At 50.1% G+C, this 21018-nt stretch overlaps 5 protein-coding genes across 5 annotated transcripts; 3 read left to right on the top strand and 2 right to left on the bottom strand.

Moving 5' to 3' along the window:
* Window positions 1–966: 966 nt before the first annotated feature.
* LOC128267047 (endocuticle structural glycoprotein SgAbd-2-like) lies at window positions 967–1487 on the bottom strand. Its single transcript, XM_053003839.1, has 2 exons — window positions 1479–1487; window positions 967–1428 (listed from the first exon to the last, which is right to left on the bottom strand). The coding sequence occupies exons 1-2, from the start codon at window positions 1485–1487 to the stop codon at window positions 967–969; spliced, it is 471 nt and encodes a 156-aa protein (XP_052859799.1).
* Window positions 1488–3871: 2384 nt separating this feature from the next.
* LOC128267046 (endocuticle structural glycoprotein SgAbd-2) lies at window positions 3872–4403 on the top strand. Its single transcript, XM_053003838.1, has 2 exons — window positions 3872–3880; window positions 3939–4403. The coding sequence occupies exons 1-2, from the start codon at window positions 3872–3874 to the stop codon at window positions 4401–4403; spliced, it is 474 nt and encodes a 157-aa protein (XP_052859798.1).
* Window positions 4404–11062: 6659 nt separating this feature from the next.
* Window positions 11063–11556, bottom strand: LOC128267045 (endocuticle structural glycoprotein SgAbd-5-like). The gene is made up of 3 exons (XM_053003836.1): window positions 11548–11556; window positions 11320–11435; window positions 11063–11249 (listed from the first exon to the last, which is right to left on the bottom strand). The coding sequence occupies exons 1-3, from the start codon at window positions 11554–11556 to the stop codon at window positions 11063–11065; spliced, it is 312 nt and encodes a 103-aa protein (XP_052859796.1).
* Window positions 11557–13457: 1901 nt separating this feature from the next.
* Window positions 13458–14439, top strand: LOC128268209 (larval cuticle protein 16/17-like). The gene is made up of 2 exons (XM_053005245.1): window positions 13458–13523; window positions 14055–14439. Exons 1-2 carry the CDS (start codon window positions 13512–13514, stop codon window positions 14358–14360), a joined length of 318 nt encoding a protein of 105 aa, XP_052861205.1. The 5' UTR covers window positions 13458–13511; the 3' UTR covers window positions 14361–14439.
* A 3172-nt stretch (window positions 14440–17611) lies between these two features.
* On the top strand, window positions 17612–18974 carry LOC128267556 (endocuticle structural glycoprotein ABD-5-like). The gene is made up of 3 exons (XM_053004421.1): window positions 17612–17744; window positions 18482–18597; window positions 18691–18974. The coding sequence occupies exons 1-3, from the start codon at window positions 17733–17735 to the stop codon at window positions 18872–18874; spliced, it is 312 nt and encodes a 103-aa protein (XP_052860381.1). The 5' UTR covers window positions 17612–17732; the 3' UTR covers window positions 18875–18974.
* Window positions 18975–21018: the final 2044 nt, after the last annotated feature.

The following is a 21018-nucleotide window of genomic DNA, read 5'->3' as shown; positions in this document are numbered from 1 at the left end:
TTAAATAATAGTTCGGTAAGATGTGATTTATGGTCTTTTAATGGTAATTCCCCAAGGAAAGCAAACATCATTGTCCCGAGGCTACCGTTTTGGTGGTCGCCGAGGCGAGCGAGCAAAAAACCACTATTCTCTGACGAATCTGCCGAACGCCCTGGAACGGAACCCTGGAACGAAACGGTTCCGGGCAGGCGCTGGAACCGCAACTGCCTGCCACAAAAGATCCGTCTCGTCCTGTCATAAACCGAGCGATGCATAAACAAGCAATATTAATTCGAAAACCTTCCCCCGGGTGAACCCGGGAGAGCCGTCCGCCGACGACGATTAAAGCGCGGTGACCTCCTGGAACCGGGAGAAGGCCGGGTCCCCGCCCGGACCGGGTTTAATTTAGCCCTCGGCCCGGCCCTCATCGAGCAATAATGGAGCGTGGTGGTCCCTTCGTTCCTCTATTAGAACGAGATTAGCGATGGACCGACAGGGAAGGGGACACAAGATGAGAACAGACAATTTGTCATGCCCTCCTCGCCCATTCGTTCCGGGTGATGTCGGTGGTGGTGGCCACCGGTGGCGGCGCTTGGTGTCGTCAGGTTGTGTCCGCCCCCGGTGAGGGTGAGAGGGAACGTGCGCACGTGCAAGTGACACCACTCCCGTCATGATCCTGTTCGCCTGCTGCAACCTGCTGCACCCGAGGCCGGGCCGGGGCACAGGCTGCGGCATACGTTGTGTCACGTGGCACCGATTGACTTCTTCGTCCTCGAAACGCTCACAACACTTCTAGTTCGTTTTGGGGCTTAAATTTGGTTATATTTTGCGTATCTCCGTCACTTTCTGCTTAGCTTCCGCAAAAAGGCATGACGACACACCGAGGGGGTAGATCACAAGAGAGTTCGTAGCCCGCGCCGAGCGAGCGCGTCACTGCGCAGCCGACCGCGGAGCCTATCACCTTTGAGTTACTGCGGCAGGGACCTTCTAGTAGCTGTGCTTGTAACTGGGCTGCGGCACGTAGTGCTGCGGTTCCTCGTGGTGCGGAGCCTGCGGCTGGCTGGCGGCCTTGGCGTACGCATCGACCAGCTCCTTCGGCACCGGCGGCGGCGTCGGGATGTGGGAGCCCTTCGCCTGGAATCCGTGCTCATCGGCGACGTAGCTCAGCGAGACCGGGTGTCCGTGCGGGTCGGTGTACGAGAACGAACCGTGAGCGACCTGCACTTCGTGATCCTTGCTGCCGGCGTTCTTGACGTAACCCTGTTCCTGGGCCGAGATACCGTTGGCCGATTCATACCCGAACTTGTACGCTCCGTCGTGTCCGTGATACGATTCGCTGTGGATGATCTTGATCGGCGCACCGGTTGGCTCGTGATGATGGTACTCTCCGATGGCGCTCGCCACGGCAATGACGGCAAACAGGGCTACGAACTGCACAACGGGAGAAACCTTCAGTCGGGACCACTATTAGGCGGGTGCCGTGCTGCGCCTTGTCTTACCGATTTCATCTTGTGTCCGACGCTTAGGGTGTCTCGAGGTCCTGGATGGAGCTGGGCTGGGCGTGGATGCTCGCTGTGCACTGATCTACCAACGAGCCGATCAATAGATATTTATACCGAAACCCATCAGCGGGCGCTCGACATCTTCACCGACCGTCGGTCGGTGGACCAAGATCGTGTTCCCCACATGTGAGTATCGTACACACACACAGCCACAAAGTGATACAGAAACATGCTGATGGCGTCAGAGACAGACAGGCAGACAGACAGAGAGAAGGAGAGAGTGCCACCCGGAGTCCGCGATAGGCCCAAAAGTAACAAGGCTGGAGCAAATGGTCCCAAACAATACTCCAGCCAACTCTAGGGGGGGCCCTGACGGTCTGGTCGGGTGGGGAGTCCGCGAGCACCCAACATGAAATTGAAAGTTATTATTTTAAAAGACTTTCATCGTCTCCACACCGTCGCGACCCGCGAATGGCGGTGTGCGAATTTTGGAATCAATTTTTGCCTTTGCACGATCTGTCGCTCTTCTTCTCCTTCTTACTGTTGTTGGCCAGTGGTTAGTGGCCCGGCAGGCTGGCTAGCTGGTGGCCCCCTTTCTCGGGCCGCAACATCATTCCGAAGTGTAATAAATTGCGCGAGGCGATGATGATGACGATGATGACGATGATGGGCGGTGCATTGCAAAGCTCCTTTGGGCAATTGGTCCACGTGTAGAATCTAGAGCAGACAGTCGTTTTTGGGTTCTGCAAGCCGGGGTCGGCTACTTGGGACAGAGGTTGGTGCCATAAAGGAAGCTGCGATTTAATAGGCATCGAGCATCCTATTCCTAAACGATAAAATTAACTTATAATCAATTTTAAGAATTTAACATCTGTTTATACAGGAAGCATAGGCCTTTTAATGTATTCGTGTAGAATCATGGTGCGTTTCAAAAAGTCCCAGTAGGATTACCTATCTAATCATCTACCGGTTACTATGGTGACAACAACTGCTGGAGGAGGCTTCCGTCGATGGCTGTGGATCGTAATCGTCAACTGATTGACAAAGGTTGCTTGACAGTGTGTTTCCATGGTCTACTTTGGCCACTCTACACCGAAAAGTTCGCATGTAGTAAATTGCTGTCTCATTTGGCAGGCGCGACTTGAATGCTCGAACCAAGCGGCTGGAAAACGCTCTGCAGGGAACGGCACACGAAGCGAGTAAAATGAATGATAATAATTGAAGCCTGGTTTAAGGCAAGGTTTTCGGAGGCCAACAGATTTGGCCAACCGTTAAGACCGTGTTGCCTGTTGAGTAAATTTTCCGTGATGGTCGTCTGTTGCTCTGTGCTGCGTAATAATCGAACTTGGCACACGTTTTTCGGGTTTGCTTATTAAAATTTTGAAATAAGAGCTAAACCAGGTGAATAAGAATGATCAAAATACTAACATTGATATTAAATACTCTACCGTTAGAAATATGTCCTGTTGGCCAGCAAATTGGGCTGATTTTACAAAACTATGTTACTTAGTTATTATTGGTAGCTATTTTACCACATTTGTAGATTTCCATAGAACCGTTAAACCTTTTTGGTGCCAAAACAAATTTTCTCCTCGCTTAAATGTTAGAAACTAAGGACCAATTTGCAGCCTTAAGATCCCTATTAGCCTTTGATTTGTGTCGTCGACCCAAAGCGTGCGAAAAAGTCACTAAAATAGTGTAAATAGCACACTAAACGACACCCGGCAATTAAGTGGCCCCAAACTGCAGCGCACTTAATGCAGCCACCGAGCCTGACCATTGAACTGCACGCCCGATGGCCGAAAGTGCAACTTGCACTTTCTTTCGCTTCCACGTTGTTACGACCCCCGCGGGGGGGTCGGTTCGATCGATCGATTTGCATTTCAACCGTGGCCGGGCCGTGGCCATCCCACAATGTTTACACAATTCGAAACCAATTGCCCCTTGCCGGCGGAGGTCCAAAATGGAAAGAAAAATATCCGCACTACCGTGCTAAGCACCCGGGGGGAGGCGGGCGGGCGGGCCTCAACATCATCATCGCTGGCGCATACGCATCTCGTCCCGCTCGCATAACATCGATTTATCAGCTCGACGCTGCTTATGGCACCTCTCTCATTATCCCTCCCCGGTCCCTCGGCGGGAAGGCGGAATTGACGAACCGACGAGCTTCCCTCGAATATGTTTGCTTTTTAGCTGTTTTACCGGCCACTTTTTCGGGGCTGCTCCGTTGGCATCCGCCCGACACACGGCACACCGGACGGCGGGCTGGCGATCGGTATAAAAAGAAATTCGGAATTTCGGAAGGCCATCAGTGCAGCCTCAGCAATCCAGTGCAGTGCAGCTACTCCCGCAATCCAGGCTCGAGAAACAACCAACCGACCGTCCTCAACATGAAGATGGTAAGTTTGGTGACGTCCGCTGCGCCTCCTTTCCCGGTGCTCATTTCCCGTGCTCTTGTTGCAGTTCATCAACGCCACCCTGGGACTGCTGCTGGTGGCCGCCGCCCTGGTATCGGCCGAGCATCATCACGCCCCGTCCTACGAACACCCAGCCGGACCGCCGATCCCGATCGTGCACAGCGAGTCGTACAGCAGCCACGACGGAAGCTACAAGTTTGCGTACGAATCCGGCAACGGCATCGTGGCCCAGGAGGAAGGATTCGTCAAGAACGCCGGCACCAAAGACCACGAAGTGCAGGTCGCCCACGGCTCGTACTCGTACACCGATCCGCACGGAGTGCCGGTGTCCGTGAGCTACGTCGCCGACGAGAACGGCTTCCAGGCGCAGGGATCCCACCTGCCGACGCCGCCGCCGGTGCCGAAGGAGCTGATCGATGCCTACGCCAAGGCCGCCAGCCAGCCGCAGGTGCACGATGAGCCCGAGTACGCCCAGCCGGCCCCGCACGGTTACAGCTCGTACTGAGGGGGAGGCGTTGGGCACGACGAGGCCGCCCGTAGGGAGGCCACCGACTGAGTAGAGAGGCCTTCGGGGCGTTGGGCCGTTGATCTTGATTGCTATCTGATGTATGCAAAGAAATATATGTGATATAAAACAGTGTAGCAGAGACGATCTTTAATTCGGTGGAGTTGGTCCGATCCTTGAGTTTAACAACCTTTTATTCGAATCCTTAATCCTTTTCCTCTAATCTTTGTCCTGATTTGATTAGACTTTCTTTTGCATATTCTTTCTTTCAAACAAGCTTTACGAATTTTCCAAATTTAATCCATTTCATGTTTCATTTCTTATTGCATTCCCTGTTGGTTTTCTGTTTTCCTTTGCTTTCTTTTCACATTGGTTTCCTAATCTTTTCATTTTATTTAAGTGCCAAACACTGCAGACGTGCCCGAACCGGTGTTACGTTGTCGTATTATCTTATTTTCTTGAGCAAAAGAAAACTTTTCTTGCGTTTCTTGAAACAAAATGACCACCTACGTGTTTGGCCACCGTGGTGCGGCTCGGTGTCATGGTGCGCGGATTGCGGGTGAGATCGGAAAATTGATTGACGGAAAAGCAGCCGCACGTAAGCTTGGTGCTGGTGATTTGGTTGGAAAATTGGCCGGTAGGTTGGAAGGCACAAAGTAGCACACAACACATTTACCAAAAATAGAGGCACCCGAACACACACTGGCCAGGGGGGGTGCATTAGCCAGCGATCGAGTTACGCGCGGCGTATGTTGGGCGAGCAAATTGATGCACTCCCTCGTTGCAGCTCACATTTTCATAACCATTGACGTCGCCAGCCCGGCTAATGGATATGTTGACGTTCGGCGGTTGGGTTGCATCCGAAAATTGGACTCTGTCGACGCTCGACGATCGGCTCTGAGATGCAACTGATCATCGTGGCTATTGAGACACGCCCCGGGGGCATCACGGAGAACTCCTCTCCGCCGATCAATGCACTGCATTTCATAATTTCGCTCTCTCTCTCTCTTCCTTTTTGTTTCAATACCATTTGATTAAGGTGACGATGGACGGCATAAAAAGTTGATTGAAAAGTCAACATCGTAACGAGCGGTGAGCCACGGAGCCTACAAGAGTGTTGATTTTGGGCCGAGGAGAGTTGGGTTTTCTTCCGCCCGGCCGCGGTTGATTGATTGGTTCGTCCCATCAACCGGCGCGTTAGAGTTTGTTGATACTTTCGCCCGGCGGATTTGTGTTTTCACGACCGGCCGAGCCCGATGGATGACGGATTACCGCATCGTATCGCCCGTGTTATGGCATCGCCATCGAAAAGGGTCATCCCGCTTCCGGGTCCCCAGCCGGGACTATGGCGGCGTAATTGGTTCGTTCGATTTCTTTCGGCAAGGTTACGGTGGACCGTATGAATCGGATCGCGAGATGAAAGCGATCTCCACGTGCTGCTGCGCAAAACAATGGGGGATCATTAATATCGGAAGCAACGGTTTAATATCTCTATCAAGATTACAGGATAAGTCCACGACGGGCTTCGATGGGGTTCGCCAAATCATTATGCCGCTCCGATTGAAATCTCCTGGCCGTCGGATGTATCGGGTTGATCGAAACTGAGCCCCGAGGCCCCGAGATTGAAGATAATTCCATCGGGCAACATTTGCATTCTTTCCCCGTGGTAAGGACCCTCGACGCTGGGAACGCGACCATCACTGGCAGCAAGTGCGCGCCACTTCAGTGCACAGGCACCGGATCCGTGGAGTGCGCCTCAAGTGCTTTATTAGTGAAAGCCAAACGCCTGCTGATGCGCGCCTCGAACGATGGGCGAATTTTGATAGTTTTTTCGACATTTTCCTCGCGTTTTCCTCGCTGGTGATTCATGTGCAGCATCCGCGGGTCGGGGACGGGACCGGGCAACACCACCCGAGCGCGCACATGGACCGGTTCCCACTGGGTGGTGAGCGGCCCACGACCCTTCGCGCGGGTTGTGATTTTTGGCAAACAACGCACGCAGCACTTAAACGGAATGGTGGTGAGAACCGATCATATGTTTTTCGGTGCGCTTCTAACAAATCGCTTCGACCGCTCGGAAGCGCTCCCTTCTCCCTGGTCGGGTGTTTATTCTGCACCCCGCGCGCACGGCCGAACATGCAGGTGTTACCGTGGCTAAATCCTTAACATGCTAAAACCACCATTCTACCACTCGCCGTTCCTGCACTCCCTGAGTGGAGTGCGCTCGGGAAGTAGCCGGTGTCCGCCGACCCCGGGCAGTGTTTGCTTAGGACCTTCACAGGGGCGCGTCCCTCGCCGGGCACATCCGCCGCGCGCAGCATCGCAGCGTAATCGGGGCGCCCGGACCGGTCCGTGCACCGGTCGGTGGTTGGGTGGTGGTGCGCAACATAACCGAGGGTAGAGTTAATTCTCCGTGACCACACCCGAACGACACGGCACCCCTCCCGGAAGACCGGACCGGGTCGGAAGACTCTGGCGCCTGGTCCGGCCTTGTGGCAAGCTGTCGCGGCGCAACATTTGAATGCATTGATTGCTTAATGTTTTAATAAGATTTTCATACACTTTCGGCCCAGAGGAGCGGTTTTGAAATTAATTAAAAAATTTGCCTCCGTTTGGCTTGACGGTTCGTTACATTTACTTTACCTTTTCTGCACTGGCTCAATCCTTTTCTGTATACTTTTAACCATAAACGGGCCACAGTCAGAACAAACGTTTTCTATAGAATACTAGCTGTACCCGTTGCGACGTGCGTTGCTTCGCTTTTTATAGTGTTAAGTTTAAATTCATAGGCCATAAAACTGAATTATTGCAAATAAGAAAGTGTTTCTATTTCACTATTTCTTTTCTTTTCTATTTATTTCACACTTCGTAAAGTCTTATCATACTTTCGAGTAAATCTATCCAATCCATGTATTGATGGAGTAATTAACTCCAAGCCCATTCATGGCCGTGTGGTTTGCAAATCCGCACAAAACCGGGTACCAGGAACCTTACGACTCCACGACGATCAGACACGACCTTGACGGTCGGTCGTTGTCCGCAGCATCTTCTGCTGCGGATTAAAAGCTCGAATAGCCTCGAGCCAAGAACATCAAAACTGCCAAACACCACGAGCCACTGGACTAGTCGCTAGTCAACGGTGGCCAGCGTTAATTCGAAGCCATCGTTCGCACGATCAGGAGGCATTGGTTCCTTTGGTCATCGCAATTTTTTGTCACCAACAATGGTAAGAAGCAGTGACGTGAGTGTGTTTCGACCAGTGAGGGGTGAAGTGTTAATTCTTTATCATTGGTTTTCGGTAGCATTGGGCACTGGTCAGTCTTCTGACCGTGGCGGTCCTGTTATCTGCAACCAGAGCAGCTCCCGTCAGCAACCTGGATGAAGATTTGATCTCTTACCAAAACACTCGCGATGAGCATGGCTACAGCTTCGCGTACCGAACAAAAGACGGCCAGTATCGGGAGGAACAAGGAGAAATCAACCCGGAAACGGGTGTGCTTGCAGTGTCTGGACGCTACCAATTCGTGGCTCCCGGTGGCGAGCAGTACGAAACCCTGTATGAGGCAGACGAGAATGGGTACCGCATTGTGGATAAACCTCCGCCAGTGGGTGCTCCACTCTCCAATACTTTGCTGCTCTCGCTGGTGGGCTGAACAAGTGTTTTGTGGCATCAGATTTCCTGCAAAACTACGATTGTGTGTATGCGCAGCAATGTGTTTATTATATTAGAAAATCAAACAAAAGTGTGTTGTTCTTTTTGCGAGCTTATTTTGCCAGCCGAGATTTGTTTATTTTTTGTTGTGCAAAACGAGCTGTTTTGGACCGTTGTTCTCTCGCCAACACGCCAATGCGGTGAGGAGGGAACATAAACATGGAGGGTAAAAAATAGTGGAACTAATTCTAGACCTAGACGCAGTTGAAAACCTGTTCGAATTCATAGACTGGTGGCCACCGATCAATATTTTTTTAGTATGGTGTTCAATATGTTTTTGTATTTCTCTTTTTACCAATGCTTCCGTTTCGGGTTTGAATAATTTTCTCCGGGCGAAGGAAGCACCAGCTAGTGGCTCACAAATAGATGGCGCTCGGTTCGTTCGAAAGAAGCCTTTCGTCTGTGTAACAAAAGACTTTCACACAGATCCTCAAGAGACGAACCTTTTTTTTGCAACTAGCCAACCCGGTAAACATCATTCTGCCAATTATTTTGGGAACAAAGTAATTGCATTAGCACCTACATACGTACGATGACCGTCGACGTTCGATAAAGACTAGAAATTCGCGAAAATCGACTCCGATTATTCATATATTTTATAGACAAATGGCTTTGTGGTATTCCTCACGGGTGTGGTATATGCAATGCATTCACGGCTTCAATTTTCAAACGGCTGAAATTTTCAAACAAGTCCACAACCGTTGATCGGAGGAGGTGTTGTGCCTAAAGGTAGGCTCACCGACGATCACTCTCACTTTCGGTGCGTCGGTCTAGCGAAGGACCGCTTTCTCCGCGGCATCGGTAGCGAGTCGCTTTAACCTGCTAGCTAGCTGACCCAACGAAAGTTGGCCATGGCCTACATCGAACGACCACCGGAAACCGGCTGACCCGATGTTCGACCCGAACGACCGACCGCTCGAATGAAAGCGAAAGTGAAAGCTTCCACCGCCGGCTAGTGAGCGATCAGTGAGACCGCGCTCGCGGTGAGAACGATGAGTGAGAACGGTAAGAAAACGAGTGAGCTGAATCGAAACACTCCGGATTTGCGAGCACAAAACGATAGAGTAACAGGAGAAAAAAAATAGAAAATTCACAATAAAAACCATTTTGAACATGCTTCTAGTTTCCTATATTTAGACAGCCTAGCGATCATCAGACCGTGCTTCAACCGGGCGTTACTCCGTCGCACGAGCCTACCGGGTTTGCGCATGTTTGCGCAGTCAGCCGCCGGACCGAAGTGCAAACATTTCACGCCACGCGTTTCGGTCTAACGGCACTCTTCGAGGGTATGTGTTTTTAGCATTCAAGTGGAGCTCGTTTTCGGTGGCCGGCTACTACCAATCACGAACCACCACGTACGGGCCCGAGCGTGTCGAAACGCAGTTGATGAAGAATATGGCATATCGTTTAGGGATCTTTAGCGCGATGTTTATATTTTCATCAACCACCACCACCCCCAGCACCGGCGGTCACAAAATTAAGCACATGCGCATCTTTGCTGGCGAGGCACTGTCACTGGCACTCACATGGTGTCGGTGTTTCAGAGGTCGAGCCGTTGATTGCGGCCCCACAGGGGCCTAGCCTCTCATCTTATCAAACAGCGGCGAAACCTGTACGTCTTAAACAGCGCGCCACCTCCCGGCCGCCGAAGCCTTGCCGTCGCCGATCAACCGTGAACGGGGTTTAACAGTCAAATTATGCTAACCTAACCGATGCGCGGTGCGCGTTTTGGGTGACCGAAACAAATGCTGATAGAGTGTAGCACCACCGACGGGGCGGGCGGGAGTGCCGAGAGCTCGAGGGCAACCGGTTCGGGATGGTTTCGCGTAATTTTCTAGGCAGCCACAGCCGCGAGTGGCGCGTGTGGTGATGCTTACATGTTTTGAGGCCTAGCCGTGTATTTTGACCGGACCGGAATGACTCCCAGTGACGTTCGTATGGCATTTAAATCATCCATCTGCTGCCATCTGCACACCGAGGTTTGTTGTGTCTGTTTCTGTTTCCTTCGTCAGTGGGCCATTTTTATTTCCGTTAGGCAGCTCCACTGTGTTTTTGACCAACTCGACTGGAAACTGCTTTCGTCGCTTCCACTGCCGTTGAAGTCCTTTGTTCTCGGTCGAGAGAATCCGGTAAGCTTTACGGATTAAAAGTGGCGATTATTTAATTGCTCTCCGCGTCGTGCATCGTCTGAAGCTCAGGCAAACCGTTCAGTGGCAATCGAACGTACGACGCTGACACGATAATCGCCAGGCATCTTGTCAAATGGCGTGTCCACATCGCTTTGACTCAAAGCAAGCATTTATTTGCATGATCCGTCGGGAATTTTAATTGTTTTGTGTTTTAATGACACGTGTACAATTAATATGGTTTCGATTCACGTTTAATACTCAACCGTTCGGCAGAGAAATTGACGTGTGTGTTGTTCGTGTGAAGTTAATTTGTTTAAGTCTTATCAAATGGGTCTCTATCATTCGAGGCTGTTGAATCAATCATTTCTTTGGTTAAAAAAATTCTACAAATGTCACTCTTAAAGAAGAAATTTCACACCAAGGACCATTGTTTTATAGAACATTTTATTACCCCGTCGAAGTGGACGGGTTTCCCGTTTGAGATTTAATACAGCCATAATTCTACACTCTCTGCTGCTGCTCTTGAGGCTTGGAAAGAAGACGCTCCTAGACTGCATTTGCAAATCAAATCAGGCAGATAATTCCACACCAGAAGCGCGGGCCAAGCCACGGTGCCCGGTAACAGGCCTCCGGTCCTGGTGCATTCTTCTACACCGAAAGCCATCGTTGGCTGGCGGACAAACTTGTTCCACAAAATTCTCCGGCCGAGATTGAAGCGAGAAGTTTGACATTTAGGAAACTATTTCGCGCAGTTTTTTCTTATTCCACCCGCATTCCAACAGAGCTAAAGCTAAACCAGGAGACATCTCGCGAGGCGTCTACAGCTGCTTCACCGTCGGGCGGTAACCGTTCTCGTCCGCGGTGTACGTCACGAGGTAGTGCTTGCCATCGGCATCGGTGTACTCATACGAGCCGCTCACCGAGATGGCCTGCACTTCCGGATTCGTTTCCGATGCCTTCAGTTCGGCCTTTTCTTCGCGCTTCTGACCATCCGACTGCTCGTAGCTAGGGTTGGCGATAGAGGGGAACCGTAAGACTGACGGAACACAACGGAACCACGCTCACCGAGGCTTACCGGAACTGGTAGCTGCCGTCGACGTTCATCTCCTTGTCGTCGGCCACGATCGACGGTTCGTCCGCTGGCCGGGCGAGGCACACACCGAACAGACACACGAGCGCAAACACTGCAACCTGCAACCGGCGACCAAAAGGGATCCAATTAGTTACCGCACGAACCACCATCCTGGACACCGGTGAGCTCCAGTTCTTGACGCGCTCCCCAAACGGCACCTTAATCACTTACAAGCTTCATTGTGAAGATGTTCGATGAAGATTACGGCTGGGGTCACAAGAAATCTCACTTTCCACTCAAAGCACAAGTCAAAGGACAACTGAGTTCAGTGTGCCAAAAGTCACGTCTTTTTATATGCAAAGTTCGTCCAGCAGAAGAAGAAAAAAGCCGAAAAATGGGAGTCCACGAGACTGTCGCCTGACACTGTCGAAATTCCTCCAATCTTCGGTCAAATCATATACACATCGCCTTGGCTCGGCCCAATCGCGACCCCGCCAACAGGTCGATCGCTTGGGGACAGTTTTTTTTTCACTGACCACGACCGCGTCCTGCCGGCCAAAAAACAAAAAGAGAAGAAGGAAAACTATCACCATGATCATCAGCACCACAGCCCAACATGAAGATGAGCTCCGTTAATGGCAGGACGACCAACCGACGACCGGCCGGCCAATCTGTTGAGCGACCCACAAAACCCGAGCGCTCGTGCTGCGCGTTCGGTCAAGGATGTGAGGTTGGCTCGCTAATTTATAGCCGCGTCTGGCGCCGAACGCCAAAAGTTCAAAGTGCGTCGAATTAGAATTTCTAATGGCTCAGCGGTGGGGCCAGTTGGAGCGCTGCTTGCGATCATGTTCTGGCGCCTACGTAGGTCGTCGTGGAACCGAAAAGAACCTGCTCTCGCGCGGAACCATAAAACTTGACTGTTTTCATTCCAATCCACCCAATTCTTGGAATTCTATTGGAACGAGAGCGAAACGAACGAAATGATAAAGCGTCAGATAGGGACGAGTATATGTGTCGGATAAAGGAACAAGGGATGACCAGAAACTTTTGCCAAACAAACAAGCTGGAAAGTAGAACATACTAAGAACAGAGGTAATTTATGTGGAATAGTGTATATAGTGACAGGCGTGAAATTTGTTAAGGAAGGATCACCTTTACACGATAAATGGGGTTCACGAAGATAACAAACGGCAAATAAAGCCCGTCGTTGAGTTCGGAACTCTAAAAGCACTTTTCTTAACATTTTTACTGCATTTCGTGGATTTATTCCAATTTTCTTAAAGGACTGCCCCTTAGAAGTTCTTTAATGAAACATTTTTAGAACACGGCGACGCTTCCGGTGATGCTCGCCCGTTAAATTCGAATTAAGTCTCGAATAAACACAAATTTTACTATTTCGATACAATAATATTTTTTAGGACGAATATTTGAAATCTGTGTGACTTTGCCGTTACTAATCGTTATTCAGTGCGTCGATAAATCATCAAAACTTTGCTTTATTTCGCTATTAGAATGTGGACCAACTTTCGAGAAGCGTATTCTTTTTCCCTCACATAGCTGGCACAGCTTTCTGAATGCTGGCGGAAGTCTGCGTAGCGGCGCCAAGCCATAATCTAGATCGCCAATTATCTAGAACGACCAAACCGGTTGCGGTACAAGTTGAGCCTTGAAAGTCGTGTTCTCAAATAGGAGCAAATTTCCCCAAACTGGCAAGCCGCGGATCTGATCCGCTGCGGGCTGGCTACTGCACCGCGCAACGGCCAGAAACTCGTCCTCACCTTGCAAGGTTACGGTGACCATCATCCGAATACGCCGGCTCATTAGTTACTGTGGGGCGGCCTAACATATGGGTGTTTTCGTGCTTTGCTCTTTCTCGTCGTTGACGTGGACAGCAGATTCCAGCGGCAGCAGCAGCGCGCCATGCAAAACAAAAGTCTAGACGCGAACGCTGTCCGAAACCACCGGAATCTGTATCAGTTGGTGCGGAATTTGAATTAATGGAGGTCATCTGGTGGGTAGGTGAGTTTCTCGACGGTCTGACTAGTCCAGAAAGAAGATGGGCTCTTGGGAGTAGCTGGACCGACGGATATATAATCCAGTTGTGGTGCGATACTGGCATGCATTGTGACTTTGAAAAGCACCGTGACAAGAACTGTGAAGCCGTCCGGCAAAACTCAACTCCCAAAAGCTCTGCAATGAAGTGCCTGGTGAGTGCAATGGTAGCAAAGGGTCCCAAGGGCCAAGTGACTAGTGACTAGCGCGGTGCAAGGAACAGTGATTAGATGTTGGCACCCTAGTCCCTTAACCGAGATCATAAAAGGATACAGGACCGAGACAAACTGTCGCTATCAAGACTCCAGGAAGTGAGACAGTCCACTGGAACCGTAGAGATATCACCGCTCGGAGTGTAGTACCGCTCAGTCCGAGGACGCAGATAATTATGGCACACGCACGATCAAGTATTGGCGTTGGTCATCTGCGTCTGCCCAGCGGCTAGGGAAGCGAGTTTCGACTCATTAGCGTAATTAATTGACACATAAAATCGGAGATGATCCGTCTCTCTCTTTGTGTGATCGGTGAAGCAGGGCCTTCTTCCGTCTTCCGGCACTCTATTGACACCTGGGGCCACAAGGGAATTGGGCAAATTGCTGGACGATCGACTTCCGTGATCGCATACATCGCGGAGATTCGCAGCCACGGTCCCGGTGCTAACGATTTCTTAACGCTCCTTGTTGCAGATTGTCCTCGTGGCTTTGTGTGCGCTGGCGGCCTCGGCGCCGTCCGGCGATATTGCGGTCCGCAAGCTGGACATCGACCACGCAGGCCTGGTGGATGGGTCGTACAGCTTCAGCTACGACCAGACCGATGACCACAAGCGCGACGAGACGGGCGTCGTGAAGACGGTGAAGAACTTCGAAAACGAGGACGTCCCGGCCCTTACCGTCAGCGGCATGTACGAGTTCGTCGATCCGGACGGCAAGCGATACGTCGTCAAGTACGTCGCCGACGAAAAGGGATTTAATCCCACCATCACCGAGGCCTAAGGGCGGGAGCAGGAGCGAGTCCTAGCGATTCTTACTTCGCACAGCCTACTACACAAACACAAGCACTGCCAGGGCGAAGGGACGCACCGTTCACGAAATGGTAGCAATTCGACCGGGATCGAGGCGGAACGTGTGCGAGTTTTGTAAATTTGATGTAAAATAATCATAAAAAATATAAAAGCTCTACAAAACCGGCTTCCGCTTCCATTGACATCGGCAGAGGTCAACATTCCGGGTGGCCCGGCCCCAAAGCTTTGTGATGAGCTCAACCGCCGAAGGGGCTGCCGTGAGCGGTAGACGACCTTCCGGCAGGTTCGGCAATCGGAGTTTTCCATAAATTTTAACCCAAAACCCGCCATTCGCGGCAAAACGGGAAGCAGTCTGAGGTGTCCTTCTCCGAATCAACGGCGCAGGGGCAACAGGCCTCTCATGGCGATGGGCGCCAAGATCGATCGACCACTCGATGTCCCTCGGTGAGTGAGCCGCCGCCACTGAATGGGTCGAGTGTTTGATTTGACCACCGAGCGGCGACCATGGAGGAGCGCGCCTAATCATCATCATCAACATCGCCGGCCTGGCCACGAAGAACGCGCACCGTGGGTCCCGCCTGCGGGCGTTGCGTGAGGCCGCCGTGGTGAGGTGTTTGCATCGCGCACCGGGAGCATCTTAGAAGACGCGTCTTACGCCATCCTCGCACGGTGATAGTGTCATCCGCGTGTGCGGCTCGACCGGTGACCGATGTGGTGTTGTTGTTGTGTCGCAATAAATCAACAACCTCTTGGTTCCACCATCGCTCGAAGACACACACTTCGACCGCTTCTGACTAGATGCTCCGAAGATTTTGTTTGATTCCGAATAAAATCGCGCAAAGCACGGTAAGTAAGTGCAATAAAATCGATCGCAATCGATCGATCTGACAACTGAATCGTGTCGAATGTGAAGATGATTGTCTCGCGAAAACGCTCAGGAATAAGAATCGACCGGACACTTATCGCGTGGTATTTGGAAGATCAGTAGGGTGCCGTGCTGCCCGATCGACTGGACGCGCGCCGTAATGATGATTGAAGTTCCTCAATTATTTCCGAGTCTTCCGAAGTCTCGTCCTGTGCTCTGGGTCTTGGCCGTGCCGCTCCTCGAGTCGATCGTTAGGAGGCGTTAATTTTTAAACAAGCGATTATTACATTATAACCGGGCGCCTGCGCCGAAACCGGCCCGGGGTGGTTCGTTCGACGGGTTTCGTACGAAGGAGATGTTACTTCATTCGGGACGATCGGACATCTTTTTTAAGCAACACACACACCATCAGCGCGCTTCTTGTCCGTTGAAGATCTGGTTTGTTCTTGGGCTGGGGCTTTTTTTTGTGTGCCCACTATCTTGGGGATATTGTTTGGCATTTTATCTGATTGTCACACATTTTTCGTGCGATGCGTCATGCGCTGGGTGGAACTACTAACGAGGAAGCCGTTTCGGGGCTTGTGTGCGTCCATCCTTTCCATGCAGTAACAAGCTGTTCGACGCCTTGGCCTTTCTGTGATAAGCTGAAACTGCACCATTTGGCAATGCAGAAATCACACCATTCCGCTAATTTACGAGCCGTAATCCGACGACCACAGAGGAGGTGCTAATTGGTGGCAGCATAATTGAGTGTAACTATGCGCATTTTTGATTTCATAAGTCCTCGAGTTCTGCCGCCGTGTTCGTTGCATAACTGAAGGAATCGAACTTGAATCGAACGAACCGAGAAATAATCTGATGATGGATGAGGAAGAATAAAACCCTTGAAACATTGCTTCTCGAAGGGGAAAAGTGAATTTACAATGAGACATCACGTGGCGGGATTTCGAAGCCTTCGAATGTGGAACCTATCGGTTCGGTCCCGTCACCCGAATCAATCCTTCTATTATCTATTATTATAAAATCGTTTATCAGTGTTCAAAATGATGAAAATGGGCAAATCCTATACAAAATGAAGGAAAAGACAGCATTGCTTTGTTGTGATATCCTTTTGCATTCGTTACTGGCCTGCGAAGAATTCCAGTGAAATTGCTCGAAAGCAATAGATCTCAGTTGGCTCAATCAGAAGTTCTGTCCGTCCTGATTGAATGAATGCTGTGGTATGATTACGTCAGCATGGACCTGTAGACCTCCAGCCCTGTATCAGAATGACCTTCTCGGATTTGAAGACTTTAGCCAAAAGCCAAACTAAATCGATCGTTCGTCTTGCATTTTTTTAACCACATTTTGTGTTTGGTCAAATTTTGAGAGGTAATTTCACGATAGTAGCTTTCTTCCGTCGGACATACCGAAAAATTACGCAAACTGCTCGAATCCCTAACAGCAAACCATTCTATTTTCCCCTTTCGAACAATTCACCACTCGGCCAAAGTTCCCGTGAAGAACGGCCCATTATCGGCGCATCGGCCATAAACTTTATTGAACATAGCCGAATCGAAAACTGAAAGTGATGGCGGCGTTTGGCATTGACAGTATTTTGCCAATAAATCGCATCACTGTCCTGTTGACACACAGGGGTGCTGTGGGTGCTTTATGTGCAGAATACACAAAAGTTGCGCTTCCATTCGGGATAAAAATGGACAATAAACGGCCGTCGTTTGTTGAATTGTTTCGTCTGTTTGTTTGTGTGTAGCGCCACTGGAAAGTGGCGGACGAAGAGTTTGGAAGAGCAAAGGCAACATCCCGCAATTCGCTTGCTCGCATCTCAATCGACGTGTCGGCGCGGAGCACGGACAGCTACTGTAAAGTGTCGTCCTCGACGAGTTTGACCCACGTACGGCGGGGGCCATGAGCTTCCCGGCGGCGGCGAGAACTAAGCACCATTCGACGTGCTGCGTTCCCGTGTTCCGTGCCGCCAATTCGAAGGCGAAAATCAACGACGACGACGTGCCCATCTCTCGGCGGATTTGGGCCACCCCCATCATAAGCGGGGACATGGGGTCATCACATGGAGGTGCACACAACGACAAGACACACACATACGAGGTAAAGAGATATGCAAAAGAGCACGGAGCGCTCTCGCATCATGATAAATGGTGCCGATTGCGTCCGTGTCACCCGAAAGCTCCCTCCCCCTTCGGTCCGTGGCCCTTGCAGTCCGTCCCTGATGCGTGCCCGATGCTACCTTTCAACTCTCGCACCCAGCGGCACCCATCGGATTAGTCAGCCAACCGCCGGCAGGCGTCGAGCGGTATAAAAGGCACCGACGAGCATCTTCGGTGTTTATTATTCTGTCCGCAACACGTACGCAAGTGCACCTCCGGGTAGTTCCCAGCTCCTCAGTTCAGGCGAGAAGAAGGATCTGTTTATCGCCTTCCAGGATCGGCCGGCCGTAGTTTCTGTGCGCAGCATCCCAAAATGAAGCACGTGGTGAGTTGTGGTCCGGAACCAGAAAAAGCTCGCGCAAAGTGATGGTGTGCGGCGATTGCAGAAAATTGTGTATTATTTCAAAGAATTCACAAACAATATTAACGTGCGACCAGGAAGAGACTTAAATGTGTGTTTGTGGTGAAGAAAGGTTTCGAAAGAATTCAGGTTTTACTGTGGCGCTGGATAAATTCCTAGTGGATTATTCCTAGGCTTCTTGAAAGTGATTACCTAAGAAATATCAGAGAACAATTACTCTTGGGCAACAAACAAGTATTGCGATAGGCGGAACAGAAATATTACAGATAATGTTCCCAAAAATACCAAAAATATGCTTAAAAAAAAGAAGAAAATAATTCATTTAAAATAATAAAACTAAACTAAACAGTTGATATTCAAGTTGCGCAGAGTTCAAACCTGGCAAGAATTCAAAGAGCGATCACTTTTCAGCCAAATCTCAAACTATGCAAACCAGTCTCGTGGAAAGGATTATCAAACGAACGAAGGAGTGTAGAGCAGCTTAGCTTAACGAAATGGTGTTCCTTAGAGGCAGTGACTCGTTAGCAACGTTGCGCCATATTTCCTACTTAGCGTTACTTCCCACGCCCGACGATCCAGAACATTACTTGGCGTTATCGGGACGAGTTTTGGCACTTTGAGAATTAGCCATAAGCCTATCCCATCCGGAGGCGTGTGCCACACAAATCTTAATGCTTTCTTCTACCCGTTCCCGAATTCAGATCGCCCTCTTCGCCATCGTGGCCGTCGTGTTCTGTGTTGCCGTTCGGGCCGTGGACGATGTGCAGCTACTGCAGTTTACCAACGACAACAACGTCGACGGAAGCTACCAGTTTGCGTAAGTTCTGCGTGTCCAACGCTATTGATTGATGGTCTCATTTGGTGCCTATCTGCATATTTACAACATCCAACCTGATCCCAAAATTTGTAGCTACGAACAAAGCGATGGCCAGAAGCGCGAAGAGAAGGGAGAGCTGAAGCAGGTCGAAGGAGCCGAAGAGCCGGTGCTATCCGTGTCCGGTTCGTACGAGTACACCGACCCGAACGGGCAGCGGTACCGCGTGGATTACGTGGCCGACGAGAAGGGTTACCGACCGACAGTTACGAAGCTGTAAAGGAGCTCCAACGAGTGAGCAAAGCGGACCATCGCGGCAGGGAACAGAGTGAGATTTTGTACAACAAATGGAGGAACAATAAAGACTAAAACGCTAAGAGTCCCAACCGACTGTTTCGAGTTTTCTGTTACTTCTGTTACGTATCTGTTACGTTTTCTGTCTGTTAAATGAATCACAAAAAACAACGACAATCTTGGCAAATAGCCAATAAGGATTTCATAGCTTGTTCTTCGTTTCCGAATTTTATGGAATATTATAGCGCGACCCGACTCCTTACTCTGGTCAGTGGAATGTATGCAAAATAAAAAGGTTCGTCTCTTGAAGATCTCTGCGACAGTCTTTTGTTATGCTGGGGAATGGCTTCTTTCGAACGAACGCAGCGCCATCTAGTTGTGAGCCACCAGCCAGATGGCGCTGCCTTCCTTCGACGGAAACTATTCGAAACCGTACCGCATTGGCCAAAAGAAAAATACGAAAACATGTTGATCGTCAGATTAAAAATATTGACCGTTGGCCACCTATCTATGAATTCGAACAGGTTTGCATCTGCTTTAGACCTCTAATTAGTTAGATTATTCAAATTTTTCATGTTTCGAGTGATCGTCAGCTACCTCATCGCCACGGCCAGAAGGCCGAAAGTTGCCCAAAGCTACCGAAAACCAATGATGAGGAATTAACACTTCACCCCTCACTGGTTGAACCACTCTCACGTAAATGCTCCTTACCATGACAAAAGGCTAAGTTGGGCTGCAAACTAGCCAATCCCTCCAGATCGTGAGAACGATAGCTTCGAAGTGACGCATGCCACCGGTGGACAGCGATGCTTTCGGTTGTGATGTTCGTAGCAATGGTACTCAATCTTTTAATTCGCAGTAGAAGAGGCTGCGGATAACGACCGACCACCAAGGTCGTGTGTGATAGTCGCTTGATTCCAGGGTATCCGGGTTTTTTTCGGGTTTGCAAAATACGGGGCTATGGAAGTTACCTGCACCATTAATAGACGGATTGCGGAGACCAAAAAGTACGATTAGACTCTACGAATTGGAGTTGGAATGGCTGCCAAAGTATCGTCAAAGTCACTGAAGAGCAGGGACCAAACGCGACATCTTCAAAGTGGGGATTCGAACAGTACGAGCGGTAACATGTAAATAACCTCGTAACTTTTGCAACCCAAAGCTGACCCCCCTCTGTCCTTTTTTGCGATGGGCGGTGCGATTCTTGCACGTGTTTGCCCATCTTCGTGATCCAAACGTTAGCTCGCAGACATCCGAATCTCACGAGACTGGTTAGTCGCAACCACGCCGTTGTTGTGATTGGCCGCGCCTTCGAAAGATACAAACTTGTCACCATGGACCTCGTAAGTAGCAACCATCTACCGACCGGCTATACTTTCATCGTATTCCTTTTTAGGCACCCTTCTGTGGTCTCTTGATACTGTTGCGAATTTTATCGGTTGTCGGACGGCCAACAATGGAGCGTGATGATAATTTGGACCTACTCGAGATAGCAGAGGAACAGGATGGACGATCGTTTTAGTAAGTCCTGTGCAATCGGGAGCAAGATACGGCGACGGCAGTTCAACGAATGTATCTTACAGTTATCGTACCAAAGACGGCCAGACGCGTGACGAAACGGTTCGGTGGAGTGACGGAAAGCTGGTCATCAGCGGCTGGTACCGGTACATTGGGCCAGACGGAGTCGCCTATCAGGTTAGGTACGTGGCGGATGAGAACGGCTACAGACCACTGGGAATGCATCTTCCGGGAGCTGATCTATCGGATCCGAGTGCGTTCAACGTTCTGACACCGTTGGCCGTGGGCATCTCGCGCACGGTGTTGCTATCGTTGGTGGGCTAGCGTTAAAAGTACAAAACTGAGGGTAATATGAAATATATAAATATGACAATCCTCCTCAACAAGAACGATCAAATATAATTTTAATATTTTGTTTGTAATAAACAATTGAATGTCAAAACGACAAACGCCAAGCATGGTGCGTTTTGTCTGGCGGTAACACAAATATTTTGGTTTGGAGATAAAAGAAGATATCGATTCTCAATTTTTTGCCGTATTGTTTAATATTCCATAACGATAGCTCAATCAGATCGAATAATACCGACATTGTTCCACAGCCGATCTCTGAAA

The sequence above is a fragment of the Anopheles cruzii genome, chromosome 2 (genome assembly GCF_943734635.1).
Source record: "Anopheles cruzii chromosome 2, idAnoCruzAS_RS32_06, whole genome shotgun sequence".
Lineage (NCBI taxonomy): Eukaryota > Metazoa > Arthropoda > Insecta > Diptera > Culicidae > Anopheles > Anopheles cruzii.
This window is presented reverse-complemented; position numbering and strand designations above follow the sequence as displayed.

Bases quoted from the DNA above. Each gene is read 5' to 3' on its own strand.
- LOC128267556 (XM_053004421.1), top strand. The intron at 18,598-18,690 runs GTAAGTTCTGCG...CAAAATTTGTAG, and splicing joins GACGGAAGCTACCAGTTTGC to CTACGAACAAAGCGATGGCC.
- LOC128267045 (XM_053003836.1), bottom strand. The intron at 11,250-11,319 runs GTAAGCCTCGGT...CGCCAACCCTAG, and splicing joins GACGGCAGCTACCAGTTCCG to CTACGAGCAGTCGGATGGTC.